Source organism: Pseudopipra pipra, chromosome 6 (assembly GCF_036250125.1).
Source record: "Pseudopipra pipra isolate bDixPip1 chromosome 6, bDixPip1.hap1, whole genome shotgun sequence".
In the NCBI taxonomy this organism is placed as follows: domain Eukaryota; kingdom Metazoa; phylum Chordata; class Aves; order Passeriformes; family Pipridae; genus Pseudopipra; species Pseudopipra pipra.
In genome coordinates this window covers 48128101-48150113 of record NC_087554.1, presented here as the reverse complement: position 1 = coordinate 48150113, position 22013 = coordinate 48128101, and the positions used below count along the sequence as shown (strand labels likewise).

The 22013-nt window shown below is 41.7% G+C and overlaps 1 protein-coding gene and 1 long non-coding RNA gene across 2 annotated transcripts; one reads left to right on the top strand and one right to left on the bottom strand.

Annotated features, from left to right (window-relative positions):
• Positions 1-672: 672 nt before the first annotated feature.
• On the bottom strand, positions 673-9870 carry CALM1 (calmodulin 1). Its single transcript, XM_064658976.1, has 6 exons — positions 9659-9870; positions 6624-6654; positions 5525-5668; positions 3410-3516; positions 1802-1937; positions 673-1570 (listed from the first exon to the last, which is right to left on the bottom strand). The coding sequence occupies exons 1-6, from the start codon at positions 9659-9661 to the stop codon at positions 1542-1544; spliced, it is 450 nt and encodes a 149-aa protein (XP_064515046.1). The 5' UTR covers positions 9662-9870; the 3' UTR covers positions 673-1541.
• A 6486-nt stretch (positions 9871-16356) lies between these two features.
• LOC135416162 (uncharacterized) lies at positions 16357-21321 on the top strand. The gene is made up of 2 exons (XR_010431467.1): positions 16357-18371; positions 18771-21321. It is a non-coding gene; the product is annotated as an uncharacterized LOC135416162 (long non-coding RNA).
• Positions 21322-22013: the final 692 nt, after the last annotated feature.

The window sequence follows — 22013 nt, the reverse complement described above, 5'->3', positions numbered from 1 at the left end:
CTGGAATGACTAAGCACTGCTAGTGCATGCAAAGCAGAAGTAACAAGATCGTTTTTAAATTAACCCTAGTCCTCTTCTCCACCCCACAAAATTCATGCAAGTGTTTGAGAAGATAAGTCAAGACATAATAGCCCCAGTTTCCAAAAAGGCTTAGTTTGGTTTTTTTAGTACATACTGTAAAATGTCCTTTTGTTTTCTTTCTGTGGGTAGATAAATGCATTTTTGGCATGTTTGAGAATCATAGATATCTATGAAGTCCATGCTGTTTAAATTCTCCAACTAGTTTCTATAACCTGTCAAAAAGAATAAGCAACCTATACATGTTTCCCCAGTATTGACATGCATGCTCAGAGCTCTCCACTGTAGTGAAATGAGGTGTTACTTCTGTGCTGATAGTTGACGAGTCAGCATTACACGACTTTGAGACCAACTAAATTAACATTGTCGTAATATGAAAGGCAAGCACAAGTTCATTTATTTATAGCAAAGGTCTTGGGTTACAGGAGGTCAGTTCTTGCCATCTTGAAAAGATAGGGGATAACTTATTGCATACATGTGCATTATAATTTAGCAGCAAGTCATTCATAGAAACACTTCCCTCCTACTGCTTTTTTGGTTTATTATCTCAATTATATATATATATTTTAACTTTACAAAGCATTTAACACCACCTTTAAGTTAATGGTCTTTTATTGGAAAAAAAAGACTAGCATTTACAACTTGGAATGGACATAAATTGTAATATCTTGAACAGCAATGTTGATAGTTGTGCTGAAGTCCACAGGCTACTCCGCCAGCTCCAAGTCATGGTACAGAAGGTTTTAAAAACATGAGAGTCCAAAGATGCTCCCTTGGTGAAGGTTTCTTTTAAAAATTTTGTGAACGGTAACAGCCTGACACCCGTTTCACTATAGTGCAATGCAGACAATGTTAAACCAGTATTTTAACACAGACATGCCATCCATAGTTAAGATCATCGTATTTTTGGAGCACACTGCTACGTACAGGAGAACCATTCAACCTTTAGGGCATTTTCTTTAAGTTTTGCATCCTTCAACCATTTTGCTGCATACCATCCTGAGGTATAAACCAATTTTAAAGTAAACCAGCTATGACAATTTACACTACAAATTGAACTAGAATCCACTATTGAACAAAAGAGTGGATCCTTTAGGTTGTTTTTTTTCCTTTTAATACACATGTCTGACTGTGCTCAATTGTCAAGCTGCATGCATGAAAAACTGGCCAGCCCAAACAGTGTAATAGTCATTAGCAAATGGAACTTTTGAGTTCACTAAGTGCTTCCTTTTTTTTTTATTTTCAAGGTAGTACAATTATTTATATTGTAAAACTGATGTTTAACTTCATCTTTTGGGGACAGGACCACCAACCATTACATGCAGTTTGTGGACAGAAGGTAATTTGACATTCAGTTTTGCTATACAGAAACAGAATGAATAAATGAACATTTTTTTTGCAAGAGGTAAGTAAAAGATTCAATTTGATTCTTCTAGAGGAAAAAAGGTGTAAAGGAGGTCTCTTCACTTTGCAGTCATCATCTGTACGAATTCTGAAAAGATAAAAAAGTCACTGTGATTTAGTGTCTCTAGAGTACTTCAACTCAAAAAATGTCTTAAACACAATTGGCATAAAAAAGCACCTTTCACTGCATCCAAGGTTTTGTCCACAAAAGTGGACAAGCAAATAAACCAGTGTCTCAAGTATTAAAAATTAATGCCTTTACAACAGGCCTTCCTCAGTCTGAGTAATGGTTCTGAGTCAAGACAAGCATCTTTTTTACCTTCATAGTTGACTTGCCCATCCCCATCAATGTCTGCTTCTCTGATCATTTCATCTACTTCTTCGTCTGTTAGCTTTTCTCCTAAGTTTGTCATAACATGACGTAGTTCTGCTGCACTGATATAGCCATTGCCATCCTATGAGAGAAGAGTTGCACAAGACCATGAACGACAATCCCAACATTGATTAACTCTGAAACTACATCTACGTTTCCAGTAACTGCTTCTGAATTAGCCTCATGGCACTTGGGACAGATGCACAGACCTGGCACACTGTACATACTGCAGTATGTACAAGTCCCACTGCCTTATGAGGCACGCATGACACCATATCCTTCTATACAATTACTGTGCTGTAATAACAACTGCATGCCTGACTTGTCCTTGTGATAAGGTATTTTTAATGCTTTTAAAGAGCTTTCATAAATAAACACAGAAACAAAAAGAAACAAAGTTTTTGTTTAGTCTCTGCTGCCTAAGGAAGGCCAAAGAGAGACCCATTTTGCCACCAGGAATAAAGTCAGCTTTCTCTTCTGTGTTAGCCACCTTCACTCTGGTTGTAGAGATAGTGTTATGTCAGGCTTCTTGGATAAGATAATATAGAATGAAATCAAAGAAAGTATTTAAACTTTATTCATAAGGAGTTGTGCAAAGTTTTGTGGGGGAAAAAAAAGGGGGAATGACACTTCTAAGCTAGTGTCCCCATTAGTAATACCTAAACCTAATCTCATCCTCAGCCACTTCAGAAATCCCATATACTGGAAGAATACATTATCTGAGAGCAGGACATGGCCATCACCAGCAGATAACCTACCTCAGTGGCTTTGAACACTAATCTAGTCTGCAGAAAGAACCCCACAGGGTAGATGAAGTACTAATCAAGTAACTTCTAGCACATTTTCAGCTAAGTACTAGAAACTAACACTTTTTTCTATAAAAAGTAGTAGTAAGGCCTTCTTCCACACATGTGTGTGCATCAGCTTCACAGCTGCACCAGCCACACTACTCAACACAATTCTCTTATAACATGTCATATCCTAACAATCCAAAGAGGGGAACCCTTGTTCTGGAAAACTGACATATGCTCAAGTACCCTTAAACAAGGTGGAGGAAGCTGACCTCTAAGTTTTTATGAAAGCAACTTCAAAGTTCACATGTTGAAAACAAAACATGCAACACTTCATGTCGCTCTAAATACTGATGACATCATCTTGACTTTAAAAGCTTCCACAAAGTAGTATAAAACCTTGTGCATCCATGCAAATGTTTCCCCACTCCACCCCCCAAAGTCCAAAGGTACAGAAAAATCCTCCCCTCCACCCACACCCCTCAAAAAAACCCCCAACATTCCCCAAGCATTAAATTCCACTCTGTTCCTATGGAAAGGCGAAAAAGTTTTCCTCATAGATGAGCCTTAAGCTTAGATTTGTTGTGTAAAGCAGGCAGAACCAGCCTGAACAGTCCTAGTTCTATTTTCAGAACAGTCCCTACTCTGTTTCTAATTCCTCTGCTTCTACTAGAGGACTTTTTCTCCTCCTAGATAAGGAGAAAACACTGAGGAAAATATAAACATTATTGCTTTTAAAGAGTAGTTGCACTTTTATTAATACCTTGTCAAAGACTCGGAATGCCTCACGGATTTCTTCCTCGCTGTCTGTGTCCTTCATTTTTCTGGCCATCATGGTTAAAAATTCAGGGAAGTCGATAGTGCCATTGCCTTAATAAAAAGAAACTTCCAAAAATTAAACTTCCATGCTGTTCTCTATTATAAAAAAAAAATCTGGCATTTTACTTAGCCAAGATTGACAGATCCTCTGTTAACTATACTTATAGAAGAACTGGTTCTTCTCTCTAAATTGCTACCACTGCCTTTTTTTGTATTAGTGTGCAGTAGCCACAGCAGCCACTGTTTCAGCACAATGAAATCAACTGTTGCCTTCTCTCCAGGTCAAGCCATACCATTTGCCACCCAGGCTGCAAGTAAAATGTCAGTCTGATGCTCCAGTCTTAAAAGATAAGACTCATCTTTACTTCAAATCACTCCCACAGAAATGAATCTTTTAGTTTCCTTAGAATCTCTCAATTGCTATGGAATACTCCAGAAGGAAATGTATAATAAAGCTGGCACTACAAATCCAGGTTATCTAAAATTTTGGAGAACTACACTTCACTAAACTGTACATAAATAGTTGTTTCTTTCTAAAAATCAACTGCCTTATCAACCCAAACTGTACACCACAAAAGCAATGCACCATTTTAAGGGGGCAACAAGGATCTGCAAATTCCAATGACAAGAGAAAAGCTGCCACTATTTGTTATTACCAATAATCTTAGCTGTAGGTGTTCTTATAGGTATTTGACTGCAAAACTGAAAATCCTTGTTTAACATCCAGACATCACCCATAAGATTTTTAAGCTTTGAATGAAAAGTAACAATGTAAATTTCAAGCTGCTCAAAGCTAGGAGAAAATCAGTACGGTGAAAAAACTAGATTTGCATAGTCCGGATTCAGATTTAAATGCCAAAAAGGCACATTAAATAGTTCACAAAACTGAATTAAATACTGTGCAACTAAGAGCTACCCACTGCTTGAAAGAAGTATTCAAACTCATAATGTAAACACAGCAAAGCAGCTAAATAAATGCAGTTTAAGAAAACTCTTGCATCCTAAGGATTCCAGCCTGAGACATACACAGCTATTTATTATCATGGCCAGCTTTATGCACCAGTTGAATATGAGTAAATCTCAAACTCAGCTTTGAAAAATCCTCAAAGAACATGTAGAATAACAGCAAAGCATTCTGCCATAAACCAAATTTAAACAGATGGGCAGGCATACTTATCTGAAGTCCTCAGTCTCCTTTTGTTTTAAATCTACCAGAATAGCCTTGTGCTCTGCAGTCTAGAGAAGTCACTATACACAACCTTTATGTACCACTGCAAACCCTGAAGTTTTTCATTATTTGCAAAGACTTATCAATTAAGGTCAATTTGCACTTTTAAGAAAGTAGTTTAAATAACATATTCTGATACTCAGATAATTTATACTCTTGCCAATACACTTTCACTCTTCTTTTACAAAGATGTTAAAGAAAAATCACTGTCACAACCAACATGAGACCAAAGGCTTGACATCAGTTGAAAAGCACTTTTCCTTATTATAACTGTTAGCCCATGTGGACTTTCAGAAACAAAATGTGTAGTGACCCTTTCTGGCATGCATTGAAAATAATTTTGTTAGTCTTGATGTGGGAAGGGTTTTCTTCCTCTATACCCCCATCTATTAGGGGGTCTAATACATTACATAGACTATATAGTCTCTTCCTGTTGTGCTAAACTTCCAAGAAATGAAAACACTATTCCACTCCTACCAGTCTTACCACAAATATTGGTAAAGTTATCAAGAGCAACATGGGCTGAAAAAAACACGTACAGAAAAGATGGATGGAAAGACAGGTTAACATCAGGTCAGGGCAAGCCAGATAGCAATAGGAAGCCTGTGACCCATAAAATATTAAAGACAAATAGCATAACTTTGCCCATCCCCCCTTTTTGCAGTCCCACTTATGCTGCTAGCATCTTTGACTACCTTCTGAGTTTAGATTCTATCAAGCATTTTGGAACTGCTTTAAGGGGTCAACATCACGGTCTTCCCTATGCAGTCTAAGCCCAGGTGTGGAGGTCATACATATTTAAGATGATCACAGCACCTTTCCAACACTTACCATCAGCATCTACCTCATTGATCATATCCTGCAATTCTGCTTCTGTTGGATTTTGACCCAGTGACCTCATGACAGTCCCCAGTTCTTTTGTTGTGATAGTACCATCACCATCTTTGTCAAATAGGGAAAAGGCTTCCTTGAATTCTAGAGGCAGAAACAGTCCCAGTGTTTAGTAACATCACGAGCATGAGAAAAATCACATATGAAAAACACACTCCACTGACAAGATCTGGTAAAATTCTAAGAAATATTTTCTCATTTTATCTTAACTGTTCATGTATTGAGAGAATGAACACACTCAAATACCAATAAAAAAATTACTTATAGTACCAACACAATTTGCACAAACTTATTTCATGTGGCTATTATCTGCATTACAACTCCATAACGCATTTCCATGCATCTGCATCTTGCCTGAGGCACAGTTGCTCCATAAACAGCAGCTGTTTGCAGTAAGTGAAAGGACCCACTGGGTTCCCTTTACCACTAACAGACTTATAGGAACAAAAGTGTTGTCATTTACCACCTATTTTTAAGGCAGCAGACAACAGGAATTAGCGTCAGCCAGAACTGGGTGACTAGTCTACAAAAGGTCAAATAATGCTCCTTCTCCCTAACTAGTCTGAATTACAGGTAGTCTATTAAAAGTTTCATTTAAAAGACACTGGCTTATAATAATGTGCAATAAACACATATGAGATTTATTTGTTGCCATTTCACTTCTAGTTTATCTTCACTTTATTAAAGAGTACCTAGGTCTGCTTTGACTCCAAGTAGTGCATTTGAGTCTAGCAATTATTTCTGTTTGCAGGAAATCTAGAAGTACTTGGCTCAAGTTTGAAAGTCTAAAAAAAAAAAAAATCATTATCTGTAGTCCAAGGAACAAGCACTCTAAATGAAGAGGCAATGAACCAGTAATATTCCAGAACATTTTTGTTTGTTTTTCTAGTTTGGTTTCAAGTGAGTGCTTTTCAGAACAGTGTTAGTAACAGACGTAAAATTGTCAAAAATGTTTTTTTTCCATTATGTTTGAGATAATTTATTTTCTTTTAGTCACAAGAGTTAGCAAAAAAAAAAAAATTCTCATCAAAACACTTACCAGCAATCTGTTCTTCAGTCAGTTGATCAGCCTACACGAAGAATAGAACATTTTAGAATACTGTTCATCTCTAGCTATGTCAAGCCATGAGGCACTTCCTTTAAATTTCAGCAGTGATTTATCATTATCTTCACAAGCCACTTGCAAACCCTGGAATTCTGCCTCTGCAAGGAGACTCCACTCACCTACACTATGCAGCTGTTTCCAAATGCATATAAGCTAACTTCTTTCGGAACTGCATATGAAGCAGCAGCCATGCCATCCTGCAACTTGGTGAATCCAATTTGGTCCAGTGAAGGACACAGGCAAGCTCCTTGCAATTGGTCAGAGAGGCATGAAATCCTTAATGACATGTGTTTGGGGTTTCGCATCACAGTCACTGCCGGCAGTACAGTGCCCCAGCAGTGCGTGGGGGGATCTGCACACGCGTGGGCTGACAGGCCGCCCACAGCTCCAGCCCTGCCCGCCCTCCCCACCTCACCACAGCAACCACCCGCCCTGCTGAGCTCCACAGAAAGGGCTCTGCTGGAATATTAGGAGGAACTACAACTCAGTATTATGAAGATTTTTGCCACCTCTGACAAAGAAAATGACAGTTTTCATGCATTATATTTTTCCCCCTCAGCCAAACAGTTTAAGGTGCTTCATCATGATATATGGGTTGTTTTATACATAATTTTAGGTGGTAAGTTTTCAAATACCTGCTTATGACCTTCTGTACATCAAGAGGCCACTGCGGCATCCAGAGGTATACAGCCCTGCGGGCAATCAAACAGGCTTTCCAGAGCTTAACTGTGCTAGTCACATCCTTCCAGAAGCCTCTCCCTTATCTATGGATAGAGCATCACAAAAAGCTCCACTGTTTGGACTCAAAGGAGCTAACCAGTTCTTTATGGAAAAATATGCCTTTTTCTAGTAACTAAGAAAGGGGGGAAAAAAGGGGGTTTTACACACCTAATCACAGATACTGGAGAATACAAGGCACTAACTCCTCTTAAACTCATTTTATTGGACTTCTTACCATCAGAACAGAGAATTTTGTCCATCAGAGAAAGCAGGCACTTTTATTGTCCACAAATACTATTATTTAAGTATAAAAGCACTTAACTGCAGTAAAGAGCAACAAATCCAACAGAGAATTAATCAGCTACACAATCTGCTAAGCTCACACACAGAAGAATAGGACAGGGTTGAAAATCTGCTCTCTATGTAAAGGGAAACACACAGATTTCACCTGTAATTAGATGTTGCAGGGTGGGGTGGTGGTGTTTGTTTGTTTTTATGTCTGTATGTAACGACTAAAGAATTCCCTATATGCACAGTGTGTCGAGTGAGGGAGAAAAGGGTAGAAACAGTACCAGCTAAAGACAGAGTTCAAATTTAATAAATCTTCTTTAATAACAGCAGAAGGCTTGTGTTCAAAATCTAGTTCGACTTCCTGCACTCTTTGCGATTTTCCAGAAAATGCGAGGTTTTACTTAAAGATTATCTAAGGAATTTACATAACAGACTCAGTGCCCTGCAGAACAGGAAACAGAGCCACACCTCGGCAAAAAACCTCCAGCCCACAGCACCAGCTCACTGCCCCATTAGTCGGAGCTCGTTGAACGTTTCTAAAAATCGTATTTCAAATTTAAAAAACAAACACGGAAAAAAACCCAAACAAAACCCCTCAAAACCTTCGCACACCCGGCGATGCCCGAGGCACGCAACCCGACTCTACACCGCCAAGGGTTCACCTTCCCGAGCAACAGGCACAGCCACTGCCGCTCGCCCCAGCTACAAGACAAAGGTACCCAGGGCTGGAGCCATCACCCCACCCAGCCAAGTCATCAGATCCTGTCCTGGTGATGTCAGCCTTCTCCTACGGGAAGGGGAGATGCAGAGACAGAGCCGAGGAACACCCAGATTGCCAAAAAGCGATTAGAGGTCAGCCTGCAACTGTATCGCCGCTCTCGTCGGAAGCGAAAAGTCACCGGGAAAACCCCAGCCCTTCCTCTGGCTCTCTCCTGCGAGGAGCGCGGGCTGGCCCCGCAGCGCCCGGAGGATGCTTTGCGCTGCGTTCCGGCGGCACCGCCGGCCCGGCGGGGCGGGAGGCTCGCAGCCCGCCGGCGCAACAGGCGCCCTTCCCGGCCAGCAGCCACCCACTGCTGCAGTGCGTCCCCGATTCCCCTCCCTCCCTCTCCAGCCGGGGGCCACACCACGTCCTCATCCTTCAGCCGCGAGGGCGTCTGGGCTCCCTCCCCATCCCCCTTCCTCCCCCGGGTAGCGGAGGCAGCGGCTCTTCCCCCGCAGCCCCCGGGGAGAGGGGAGGCTGCACCCCCTCCTCCGAGCCCCCATGCGGGCCCTGGGCCGCTTCCAACCGAGCAACGCGCACTGCGCCCCGGTCCCCCGCGGCCGGGGGGTGCGCGGGGGCCGGGAGGAAGAGGAGGAGACATGATGTAATGCAGACAGCGATGGGCTTCGCCGCCGCCGTTGCGTTTTTTTGGGGGATGGGGGGGCGCAGTAGCTGCAGCGCGGTGCCCTCCCCCCGGCCGCCCCCCCGCTCCCTGCGCAGTGCAGCTGGTGCCGGAGCCGAGCGGGATCCTCGCCCGCAGACCCGCGCCCCGCCCCGCAACGCGCCCTGCCCGGCGCTGGGGCCGCGGCCCCGGGGAGACGCGCCCGGCCCTTTCCGCAGGGGAGGGGAGGCGAGGCGGGGCGGGAGGGCGCGGGGCCGGGGCGCCAACACGGCAGGCCCGAGGAAACGGGAAGGAAGCGGCGGATGAGTAAGGGCCGCAGCCCCGCGGCGATCCCGCGAAACGCGGCAGGGAGGTGGAGGAGAGGCGTCCGCAACCACCAGCCCGCTCGCCCCGCGGGGATCCGGGCGGGAAGGGCTCCCGCGGGGCTCCCCCCACCCCATTCCCCGCTCCTCCCCGGGGACAGCCCGGCTCTTCCGACCCGACAGTCCCCGACTCCGCATCGAGCCCCCTGCGCGCCTGCCCCCGCACCAGCCCGGCCGCCCCGTGCCGCGCCCAGCGAAGCGAGCGAGCCCCTACCATGGCGGGCCCGGCGGCGGCTGCACGAACTGCGCGACCACGAGCGGCGGCGGCGGCTGCTGCCTCCTCCCGGCGCGGCTCGCAGAGTGCTGGGACTGTGAGCCTGCGCCGTCCCGCTATATACGTGGGGCTGTATCCCTCCGCCGGAGCGGGGCCCTTTTCCCTCCTCCCGGCGCGGTATGTGCGAGGTGACTGCGGCGGGCGGCCCTGCCCCCTCCGCGGCCCGGCCCCGCCCCTCGGCTGGAGGGGCCGCTCCCGCAGCCCCGCGGCCGAGCGCGCCCGGAGGGGCGAGGGCAGCCCGGCCCCGCCAGTGGCCCTTCCCCGCTGAACGCTAGTGCCTGCGCAGCCGGCGGGGAGCTCCCTCATCACCGGGTTCCCGCCGCTCTGCGGGCTGGGACCCGCGGAGCGAGGGCATCTCGGCCGAGCCGGTGCTTTTTTTATTCTCTAGACAGCATCCCCGCCGGCGGTGCGGGCCCGCGCTCCCCCGGGGAGCCCGGAGCGACACCTGGAAAGGGTGATGGCGCGGGGACGGGGAGAAACGTTAATAACGTTAATTGTTTTTCGGTGACAAAGCGGCTGCTACAGCGACTGTAGAACTGAAATGTTGAAGCAAGCACAGCTGCCTTTTTATTAATCATAGGGCTTTTGTCAAGCGCCAAAATGCAGATGACAGTAAAATTCAAGCCAGAATCAGATGGCTTACAACTGAGGTGTCGTTCCAGCCCCTTCTCATCAGAACGGCAGGAGCCTGCAAGTGAGAGGCAGCAAAAGCATGTCCTGATGTCAAGTGTTTTCTTCATGTCTTCTCTGTCAGGTCTGGGCTTGAGGATTTTGTCCACCAAGTGGTAACAGCCCAAGTAAATACTATAGCATTCAAAATGTACTTCCTTTAATAGGTATGGAAGCACAAACAAACATGGATCCACATTGGAATCTAGGATTTTGGTTCCATTCAGGACAAATTCCCTTAGATTTTGAGATTCCTTGTAGTTCAAGATATTTTTAGCTGAAGGTTTTAGTTTGGGACTCTCTCTGGATTGGGAGGCTAGCAGTATTTTCAATGAGGTCATAATTCTAATAAACCTGCTTGCAGTATAGCACTAAATCTAAAATTCGTTTGCCTGTTTTTCTGATTTTGAAAAATAGTGCATACTTTCAGTGTTTGAAATAAAACCAAAATCAGTTTGGTTCTGTTTGTTTAACAATTTCAATAGCTCTGCCACTGAAGTTAAAATTTATTTGCTTGCCTTTCTGGAAAGCAGTGATAGGTTGGCAAACTCAACAGTTACCTGTTTGCAATCTAGAAGGATTTCTCATAGCAAACAAAATAGCACATTTAATGTGTCCTAGTTTGGTCCCCAAATAATTCTAACATCTGTGTAGGAACTAGGATATGAAACAGTGTCAGAAAAACGATTTGCAGCTGGCTAGTTTGCAAATGATAGGTTTATAGACAGCTTCCAGTTTAGATGCAGAATGCCTGGCCTTCTATTTTTAAGATGCTTAATTTTTTTTTTTAACTACTAAGTAGTGATGCTGAATTTTTTATTTTTATTTTTTTGCTATGCAAGAACATGCAAATTGATCTTTTTTTTTTTTTTTCAAACCTGACAAACAATTTTAAGCCCTCATTTTCCTCGCTTAATTTCTTTCTGGAAAACATGGAAAACCAATGTTTGATTGGTGTGAGCATTTGCTTGGGTAAGAGAATCTTGGAACTCCCCGAGTCTCACAGGGATGTGTGAAGAACAGTGTTCATGTCCAAATTGTTCACCTCATTGTGCTGGTTTTACACATGAAGATCTTATTATTAAAACACTGAATTCTACATAAATATTGGGCTAATAAATTTGCACAGTTATCTTGCAAAGATAAATAGCGAATGCAGTCTCATGGTCTTTGGCCAAAATATTTTTAACATGGAAGGTTGAAGGTATTATCAGGAGAATATTCTTACCAACATTTAAATGTGACAGTTTAGAATGTGGGTGCCTTATTTCAGTCTCTTTAAAGTTAATTTTAAGTGCATGTAATATGTTCTTCCATTGATCCAAACCTTCACTTGTTAAAAAGCGAAGGGATAAAATTTATCTGTTGAGAAGAGACTATGAGACAAGTAATTAAAATTTATGTAGATTCTCTTATAAACTATCAGCATTACTGTGTTTGGACATACGTGATGAAACTTAGAAATGCAAAGTAGAAAGCCACTCAGTCACATTCAATGAATGTTGCCAAAGATTAACAGGGCCTTTGAGTAGAAGGATTGCTGCGCATTTCTTTCTTTTTTTTTTTAACCTTTTGTGTCTATTTCTCCTAACTCTTTATGGTTCATGTTAATAATTAATTTATATTAAAAATGGAATTTGAAAAAAAAGTTACTTTTAAAGTAGTTTGGAATATAGTTATCTTGTTTTATTTAAGAAAAATTTCAGGATGATCAATTAAGGTGCTACGGTTAGGTTCTGCAGTAGTTTCTGTTAAATTGCATCATTCTGTATTTGAAAATATTTCACAGCTCATGTTCCAAAATACCACTCTGACTAAGGGGAATTTTTTTCCTAATTTGACATATGGCAGTGATAAATGTAAACAAAGCAGAACACTAATGTTTTGCTGCTTATTTAATGTAAAAAATAAAATCATCTAAACTGGCATCTGCCTGCTCCTTGTAAATTTGCTTTCACTCAATTATACAGCTAGATCTTGATCAGTATTCTTTGTTCCCTTAAATTTACATTCAGTTGTGGGCAGGCAAGAAATTCCCCTGTCATTCCAATGACATAAAATGTCAAATGATTTTCCAGGATCTTCTACAGTCTCATTCAAAATCTCCTGAATCTCAGTGGGAGCTGGACTGGGCCATGGAATTACTCAGTACTTTTGCCTGACACTATACAACTTGGCCATCTCATTGCTACAGAGCTTTTCTATGAACAGAGGGCTATGCAATAGCTGTTAAGATGAATTTTGCCTGGATAGCTTTACTGTTCTAAATTACTTTGTAAGTATAGTCTTGTTGACTTGTGTTTGAGTTGTAATAGTAAGAAAATACTATTTTATAAATGTATTAGTTGCAGCAGAAGACTTGCAACCATTCTACCTAGTATTCCTAAGTTTTGCCTTAATGTGAGAGTAAGTTTATAGTGTTGGTCTTTGTTTCAGCATGTCCATTCTTTGGAAGCAGCATAAGATATCAGGAGGATTTCTGTTGAGAACATGAAAAAATAATAAATCCCTCTACTTACATACAAGGTGTACTTTTCTGCTTTGGCTTTGTTAACATAAGCACTGAAGAACATGGTCACACATGTATCAATTGTTTTCTCATATTAAATATACATCAGTTAAAAAAAAAAAAAAACAACAAAATAAATCAGAACATTTCACAGACATCTGTCCTGAGAGAATGGATGTAAAAATAGATGAACAGAAGCTTGTCATATCATTTAATGCACGGCTGGGAGGCTGATATTATGGCGATAAGCACAGATAACCATTTTATAGTAAGTTAGATGTACAAGAAGCCAAAATCAAGTATATATGTGCATGCATCATCTGTGCAACTGGAAAAAAATTAATGATTAGTTTTCACACCTATAAAAATACCAGTTATATATGTGAGCTACCCAAACTAGGTTTAAGTTTGTTGTACTGCTTTTCAAGTCAACTGGAATTCTGATGGTATATCAGAAAATAGGGTTTTTACACTTTCCATAAAATTCTCTTCATATAGGCAATGTTTTTTGGGGAGAGTGTTTTCCACAAAAATTAATGTTTCTAAATGCCATGGGCAGCTGTGAAAATCTAAGCGAGTATTCTTATAAAATACTCTGTGAGCTTCACAGGTTGCAAATAAGTGGGTGGAACTCCATTGAAACAAAAACCTAGAACAGAATTGATTTTTACCACCTTTATACAAGATGTGAAAATAAAAATTGCTTTCATCTTAACATTCAAAGTTCCAGACCTTGGAGCATTTTTAAATTGGTAAATACGTGTTCCTGTACATAACTGTTCCTTTTATGAGAGAGGAAAAAACCCCCAACCAAACTCCCCAATCTTTTACATGCTTGTGATTTCTTTACATTTGTCTCATTCCAACTGGTGTACATCAGAATCACATACAATTATGGATTTTCACTGAGCATTTAGTGCTAGAAGGCCATCTATGTAATTGAATAATCAGTGGTTGTTACCTACACTGAGAGTCTGTTGCCTTGTAAAGTTTTAGATGGTGATATAAAACTGATTTAACCATTAGTTAGAACTAAATTATTTATATATTGTAATTAAATCAGTGAAACCTTTTCCATGTAGCTACGTAAACTGGCATCCTTGAGGCCCAATAATTTGAAAAGTTTCATGTTCTAAACTTAGAGTATTTGGAATTAGAAACTTTAAAGATCCTATCTTAAAAAAGACTTGGAAAGATGGGAATTACAAACCTGCTCCCACACATATCCTCAGTCATACATCTTGCAGATTAAACATCACAAAACAATTCTTTTAAATCAAAGTGCCTTTTCCTACTCTTTTTTTTAACACTTGAAATGTAAAATAAATTTAAAAAGAACAAAACTTTTCCACACAGTCTTAAAAACCCCAACCTTTCTTCATAGTCCTATGAAGAGTTCTCTAGAAACATTGGAGTATGTGAAAACAGGATTTTCCTTCCCAGTTTTTGTAATTGCCAGTTTCACAGAAAGGTAAACATTGGATGATTCATGGTATAAACAAGTTACTTGTTCCATTTTTCTATGTTTTGTTACCGTTAGTGTTATTACAGATAAAAGCCAAACTATATCCACTATTTTTCAATAATCAAATGCAGAAAAGGATATTTATGTGTGTGTTTGCTAAGTATTTCGTATTTTTACATAACACTGTCAAGCATACTTAGGTCTTGCTTCTTCACTGATAGACACATGCACATGAACAATATTTCCTGATGATGACTCCAACTAATATATCAGTCAAAGAAAAGTCATATATTTTTACCATAAATATATTTGAAAATATTCTGTATAGAAAGATGCATATGGGAACAATCATTCTAATGATAAGAAAAATTCTGCTTCTAATTTTAGTAGATGGATTCCTCTAAATTTTAAGTGATACAATATAAGAAACAAACTAATTTTTTATCAGATTCACCCTATTAGGAATGGCTTGAGTTTGCATTTATTTCTTTAGAATATGCTAGAAAAATGAGTGGGCCAAAAACTGGTTTACTTTATGGGTTCATATTTCTGCATTAGAACTGATAAAAGCTGAACAGCTGTTGCTGTTAGCTACAGATTTTGAACCAACATATAGCTTAAAATGGTATAATAAACAACGGTAAACAAATAGCTTTCAGAATTTAAGTCCTGAAAAAAGGCTGAGAATCAGTTTGTTCATCTCCAGTTACGTTGTTTCTCCTTTCAGTTTGTCCTATTTGACACAGAAAAAAAAAATCTTCAAAGACACTAAAGATTGCTTTTTTACATAACAGAAATTATTAAATGAGCTGTTTGCATTGTTTTTTACACCTCTCCTTTGTCCACGAGTAACTCATTTTCATCTGAATACTCCCACGGGTCAAAGTAGGACATCAATTTTGCAATAAAAATCCCAGATAAATTTAACAAATAAATATATAAGAATATATATGATGTACGCAGATAGGTAGGTAAAATACACAGATACATCCTCTAATGAACTAAGTGTAATTTTGTAGTAGGTCTATGTTAAATAAAATTTCTTTGGGTCAGGTGGAGCTGTCGTAAGTCTTCATGCTACAGCTAGAGGTAAAAAATTCAACAACTCCACACACGCGGTTCAAGGGTGATCATAATTTTAAATCAGAATCATAGTTTCTAGAACAGATTTTCAGCAACTGTAAACATGCCCTGAAGTCAACAAATCCATGTTAATTTGCACCAGTTAGGAATTTATTCTTCCCTTCTCTCACACACTGAAATCAAGGAGTTTTCATCAGTTTGGGATAAGAATCTTATCCTAGGATAAGACAAAAAGCTACAAGATCAAAACCACCTGAGTTAAATGGATGTCAAATACTGGCATCCAAGAGACATCCACTACTCTAACCCACTATACTACAGAGCTGGCCTGAGGTGGAATGTATTATACATACATCCCAAACTAGTGATGCTGGAAGCCAGCATCATTGCCAGGTGCCACTCTTCTTCATTTGCCTTATATGCAGGAAGAAAACTATGGAATCATTACACTTCGGACAGCTACGTTATGTTGTTTGTGCATGCATGAGTACTAAACCCACCTCATAATGAAATAACTGCTTCATCACCATTTTGGGGAAGAAAAAAATCCTGGTTTTCAACAACCTTGAAGAGAAGATGCGTTTCTAGTATCAGTTCCCAGAAACTGTAAAAATAAATTCCAATCTCTGTAGCTAATTGTCAGACAGCCAGTGGACTGCCTCTCCCCTGGGAAGTACTTCCATGGCAGTACCTAGGAAGTCCTCTTCTGAGGGCTCATCTCTTTTAGTGAACAAAATATTTTAAACAACAGGAACAACTGATGCCTCCAGAACACAGGTTCTGATATCCCCCTTAAGGTTTCTCTTTGATGCAGTTCTTTGTCTAGAACTGTAGGTTTTTAGTTTTGGGGTCACTAGTGCCTGTGAAATTCAGCCTCTTAAAATGTCTGACCCTTAGAGTATGCTTGTGTCTCCATCCTAAAGCACCTTCCATCATTGTTGAAATTCCAGAAATGGTATCAAGAAAAAGTCTTTCTTTATAAACCTGAAAAGTAGAGCTGTCCCATGGGGCCTGATATTCTTCCCCTCCTTTTTGGAAGGGTACAGTTCACATCAGCTACCTAATTAAACCTCTGGTCTGCCTGCCTTATTCTGGGGCTATCAGCTTCTGTGGAATAAGAACATGTCTAAAATCCAGTCTGTCCCAAGCACATAGCACTTTGTGCACACACCTTTCCTGGCAAGCACCATTGACCTTCCCCACAGTATGGCTATTTGTTGTTATTTTTGTGGTAGCAGAAGTATGTTAGATGCTAATGAAGTACTTATATTTAGTAAGTGCACTGTTATGAGCTGGCTGTGAAGCTGTCAGCAGCACTGTTATTAAAGAGCACAAGCCTAACACAAAGGTGCACTGCACAGAGAATGGGTTCTTTATGTTATACAGAAGCACATTTAATGAGTTTATTTTGGTTAGCTTTTGGTTTAGTCTCGGGTCCGCCAATACTGACATCATTTTTCCAAGCAGGGAGCACCATCTAAGACTTCTCTGCATCACTGTCCTCGGGGTGGGCCAGTGTGTGGGCTGATGCAGTGCTCAGCACTCCAGATCATTTCATTTTGGCAACCATTCTGCTTCTGCTGTCTCTATCTCCATATTCTATTTTAGGGGCTTATAGAGCACCAATCTTCTCAACTAAAATATAACTGAAACAATATATTCAGCACCAAATAAGCAAAAAGCAAAAGACTCAAAATAGACTATTTTGTTATTATTATTATGGGGTTAAATCACTGAAACATAGATATCTTCCTACTCCTCATCCCACTTCTTTCTTTAGTTTGTCTCATCTTGTTCTCTCCTCAGGGACGTACTGCTGGCCCACAAGCTTGTGCAAAAAAAACCCAAAACCAAAAAACCTCGAACTCTGTTCTGTGATGGGTCCATGGGTGCCAAGTAGTCATCTAGCATAATTCTTGAAAAACAATGTTATTGGTTGAATTTCATCTGTCCTGACATCCTTGCACCAATCCCCCCGTCTGCAGTGGGGGCCAGGGAACATCCTTTGGAGAGCGATCTCGCACGGCAGCATTGCGTTGGCACGAAAACACAGCTACGCCCGAACCTGCGCTTCTAAGTGAAGTGTATTTATTCTTGGTCAGTGGGTCTGGGGAAGGGGGTGGATTTTTAACCAGGTACCCCAAAGGCAGGATATAGAGGAATAACTGTCGATATGCCGGGGGCTTCAGTTCGCCACAGAAGATCTAAGTTATTTGGCAAGACCTCGCTGGGGCTGCACCTCTCCCCGCTGAGCACTGCGGGTCCTGCCGGCGCTCCCAAAGGCTGTGGCGACATTCGCAATTAAGCGAGAGCCACTGCAGGGCTCGCAGCTGTGCCTCCCGCAGATGCCATTTGCCGACTTGGCACAGGCAGCTCTGCAGCTCCTCTGGAGGCACTTCAGGGTTCGCCTGAAGTGAGGCTTTGGCTCGGCTCGGCTCGGCGCTGGTGACTCTCCCGCTCTCCACGCAGGAACTGCTGATGGCGATTAATGTTACAACCAACAGCAGAGCCCCAGGTGGCACAGCACAGAACGCTCCGCTTTCCCAGAGCCTCCCGAGGGACACTGTTTTCTCCCCCTTTCCCGCGGGCAGCGGGGCCGCAGCGGGAGCGCTCTGTGCCGGGCTCGGGGGAAGGCGGCTGCACCCCGCACCCTGACAGGTCCTGAAACGCCAGCGAGGGAGAGGCAGCGCTGAGGCGTCCGGTCCGGTCCGATCCGATCCGATCCGATCCGATCCCAGCTCCCTCCCTCCCTCCACGGGCAGCTCCCACCAGCTATCCCCTGGCTGGCGGCGGGACCTATATCCTCTCGCGGAAGGCTACCGCTCGCTGGCACGGCGGCATCCGACGGAAGCGGTGCTGTGGCTTCTGAGGCAGCACTTTGTGAAGGCGCGCCTGATTGGCTGACGGGGCTCCGCAATGGTTATCTGGTAAGAGTCGCGGCCACTGATTGGCCGCGCGGTACCTGCAATGCGTCAAGTGGGGATGCTGGGGTGCGTGTGCCAGCGCGCGGCCGGGGGGCGGCCGCGGCCCCGCAGGGAATGGTCGGGAATGGTCGGGAATGGTCGCCTGCAGCCGGCCCTGCCCGCACCGCCCAGGGGGCTGGGGAGCTCCGTAGGGCTTCAGGCCCTTCCCGGCAGCATCGGCAGGCCCAGCGCTAGATTTCCCGCCTCCTCGTGCCGCTGCAGCTAGCAACTGCTTGGCTCGTGAGTCAGTGCTGGCAGGAAGAAGCTGTTCCCCAGTCAGTGACCTCTTTAGAGCCGTGTTTCTATATCAAAAAGCAGCAGAAAGTCAAAAGCCTCTTTTCTCATTCGTTTTCCACAACACAGGGTGCCAGAGGTGCAAAACGTGGCAGTACAAACTTGCTTATTGTGCCCTGCCCCTGGCGGTGTGAGGAGCGTCTCTTGGACCGCTGCTCCAAGTGACAGCTTGAGTGGCAGCTGGGGGAGGATGTGCTCGGCGGAGTGATGACTGAGCGCTGAAATATCTTGCTGAAACGCTGCAAAATCTTTCAACACAAAGAGGTGTTTCTGCAAAATTAGCCCCGAAACGCGAAGCTGCGCCGATGTATACGAGGTTCGTGTGCATCCATCTGGGACTTGTGGTCCCCTTGGGCCTGGCCAGAACCTGCTCCAGCCCGGTTCCATAGGTACCATAACCGCTTGTATGGGTTTTTTTTAGATAAAGCATAGATAAGCCAGAAGCAAACAAATAAAGCCATCTCTGCACCACTAAGTAGCTTACAGGACTGCTTTAAAAACGATAGGGTTTTTAAACCAGCAAGAACTTCCTGGCGCATCTGTGAAGTTTGATATAGTAACCGTCTAAAGGTAGAAGTAGGTTACAGACACTCATTATCTAAATTCTTCAGTATTTCTGCTGCTGGAGTGTTTTCATTGCTCTTTTTCAAAATCCCATTCTTGAAGAGTGAGTCAGCACTGTGAATGTGTCAGGGAGCAGTGTTTTAAATAAGGTTTCACTGCTAAGCAATCATTAAAGAGTATGTTTATATATGAAAAAATTGCAAACTTGCACATGAACATAACAGCTTGATTTCTTGACTCTCGTGAAAGTTCTCTTCCTAAATACAGTTTTCAGGATAATGTTCCTGATGCTCTAGTGGAGGGATTTTGAGTCCTTGGTAATATATTTTCCTTATTCCATTTGCTTACTAGGAAGTAGAACCGTTTTTATTTTTAAATTATTGTGATTTCCTTTTCACAGCCTTACTGAGTACAAACTGTTTTCCTGCTGGCATGAACACTTCTTACTGTCTTTTTTCCAAAGAACTCTTTAAAAATACTAAACACAATCTAGCCTCTTCTTCTTGTAATCCTAGCCAAGTGGAACAAGTGCAGTGAACCCTTTATGGGAAAATTACATGCCTGTGTAATTATAACATTAATGAGTGCAAGTTTGCTAAAGTGAAACATAAAAGTGAGATTGCAAAGATCATTTCGTTGCTTACCTGGTGATTTAAAGTGTGATAACAGTTTTGAAAAAAATTGTGTTTGAAAACTTTAAATCTAAACCAGCTTGAGATCTTAACAAATGGAAAGGAAATTGGTATAAAGCACTGGTAAAGGGGTAAAGGCATCACCTTGCTCTGGACTATTCTTCAGAATTCTCCAGAGTATTCTCCAGAACAACCTTATATGACTCATAAAACAAATTTGTTGTATGAATTTACTATAATGACTGTACACATAATAGAACTATATTAATATCAGAGAACCTGAAAAAAGCTTTTAGAAGTGACATCATCATTCAATGGGAAATAAATATATCAATTTCAGGGTTCACAAGAAAATCATTGTTACCCCAGGCAGTCTCCCGTAAAGCAGCCTGTTAAAAAGATAACCTCAAGAGCTCTGGTGTGTTCAGGGGAGCAATAATATTCTAAGAATTAGCTTACTTTGACCAAAAGTTCTAGAATGAATCAATGGAAATAAATACCAATTACATGTTTATTAGAAAGAGTGACACTAATCAAGTTACGGTACTTTCCACAGCTCAGAGTGATGATGCTACATTTTTTATGGGTGCTCTGTGTAAGCCATGTCCAAAGCCATCAGAGAGTATGTCAAAGGCAATGTGGAACAGAGTTCGTTACAGTTCTAAATATATCACATTCAAAACATTCTGACTGAAAACATGCCCCATCCATTTAAAGCAACCATTTTAAAAGCAGTGTATTTACAGATATGTCATTACACCAACATCTGGTAAATGTATGCAGGTCTGCCATCTTATGGAGCCTGAATGGTACTGCCAAATAACAGAATGTGGAACTATGTGTTCGTATTAGATGAATAGTTTGAATTTCTCCTTTACAGGTAATGTGTGTTTTCTTTTAAAACTCACGCCATTTGAATGCATTGTTTCTGCTCGATTTGTGTATTTGTTGCATTCATGTGTGCATGCAGGTGTACACATGTAAACACACAGTCAAATAAAGGCATTGCATTGCAAGTTCAAGCATATAAAAGCTGGGAACCGTTAAAGTTGAAGTTGGTTGTTTACATTATATGACTGCCTTGAGCAACATCATCATGCCCTATTTTTGGGGGGGACCACTGTCTGATCTGTCTGATTCAGCATTCAGGTTAGATGGTGCTATTAGTGAGTAGCTGTTCAGAATTTTGCTTTAGTCTCTTTGTTTGGAGTGTGACTGTGCTGTATTTGCTGTAAGCTAGTCAAGCCCTATTCTAAAGACAAAATTATTAATTCCTCTAAGGACTTTTCTGTAGCTGTTATTATTAGAGTATGATTATGAGCAATTTTGAATTAAGTTTGTACAGGCCAAGGCAGACAATTATCATGGAAATTTTCAGCCCAAGTGATTAAAGTTTGGCGAAGCTATTAAAGTTGCTAAAATGATACTCTTTTGTTTGTTTTTATTTTCTATTTTTATAAAAGCTCATGTCAGATAAACTTGATAAGTGACTTTTGGGTCAGCCAAGAACAAATGCACAAGAACAAATGCACAAGAACACAAGAGTGTTATAATTAGTACATCAAGTATTATTTTACATTATTTTCTCTTTAACTGGTGCAAATTTAGGTGAAAAGGATTCCTCAGGAAGACTTTATTACTTTGCATTTGAAAAGTTTGAGGTGAGTTAGGAAAGTAATTAATCTAAATGGCTGTGATACCGTTAGATGTTGTAGTGGAACACTTAAGATAAGCAAATTGTCCAGCATTCTGTGACGTTTTGCAGAGTTTTACCAGCTGCTGGAAAATATAGTAGTGCCTGGAATCTAAACACCTAGCACAATGTCTGATTCTACCAAGTTTTACCTGTACTAGAATATACTCCACATTATACTTTCTTAATTTAGTGCCCTTTGCAAATATTCACATCTACCCTGATACTCTTGCTGGGAAAAGAAGCTGAGCAAAAACTGCCATTTAGGTTGCTATCAACTGAATTTGATGAGGTGAAGTACTACTTACCACCACAATAAAAGTCATAGCATAATTGGGTCTTACTCCTTGAATCACTTCAGTATTGTCATATACCAATTTTTATTTGTCTTTCATCTAAAGATTTTTCAGTTTCAGACAGATG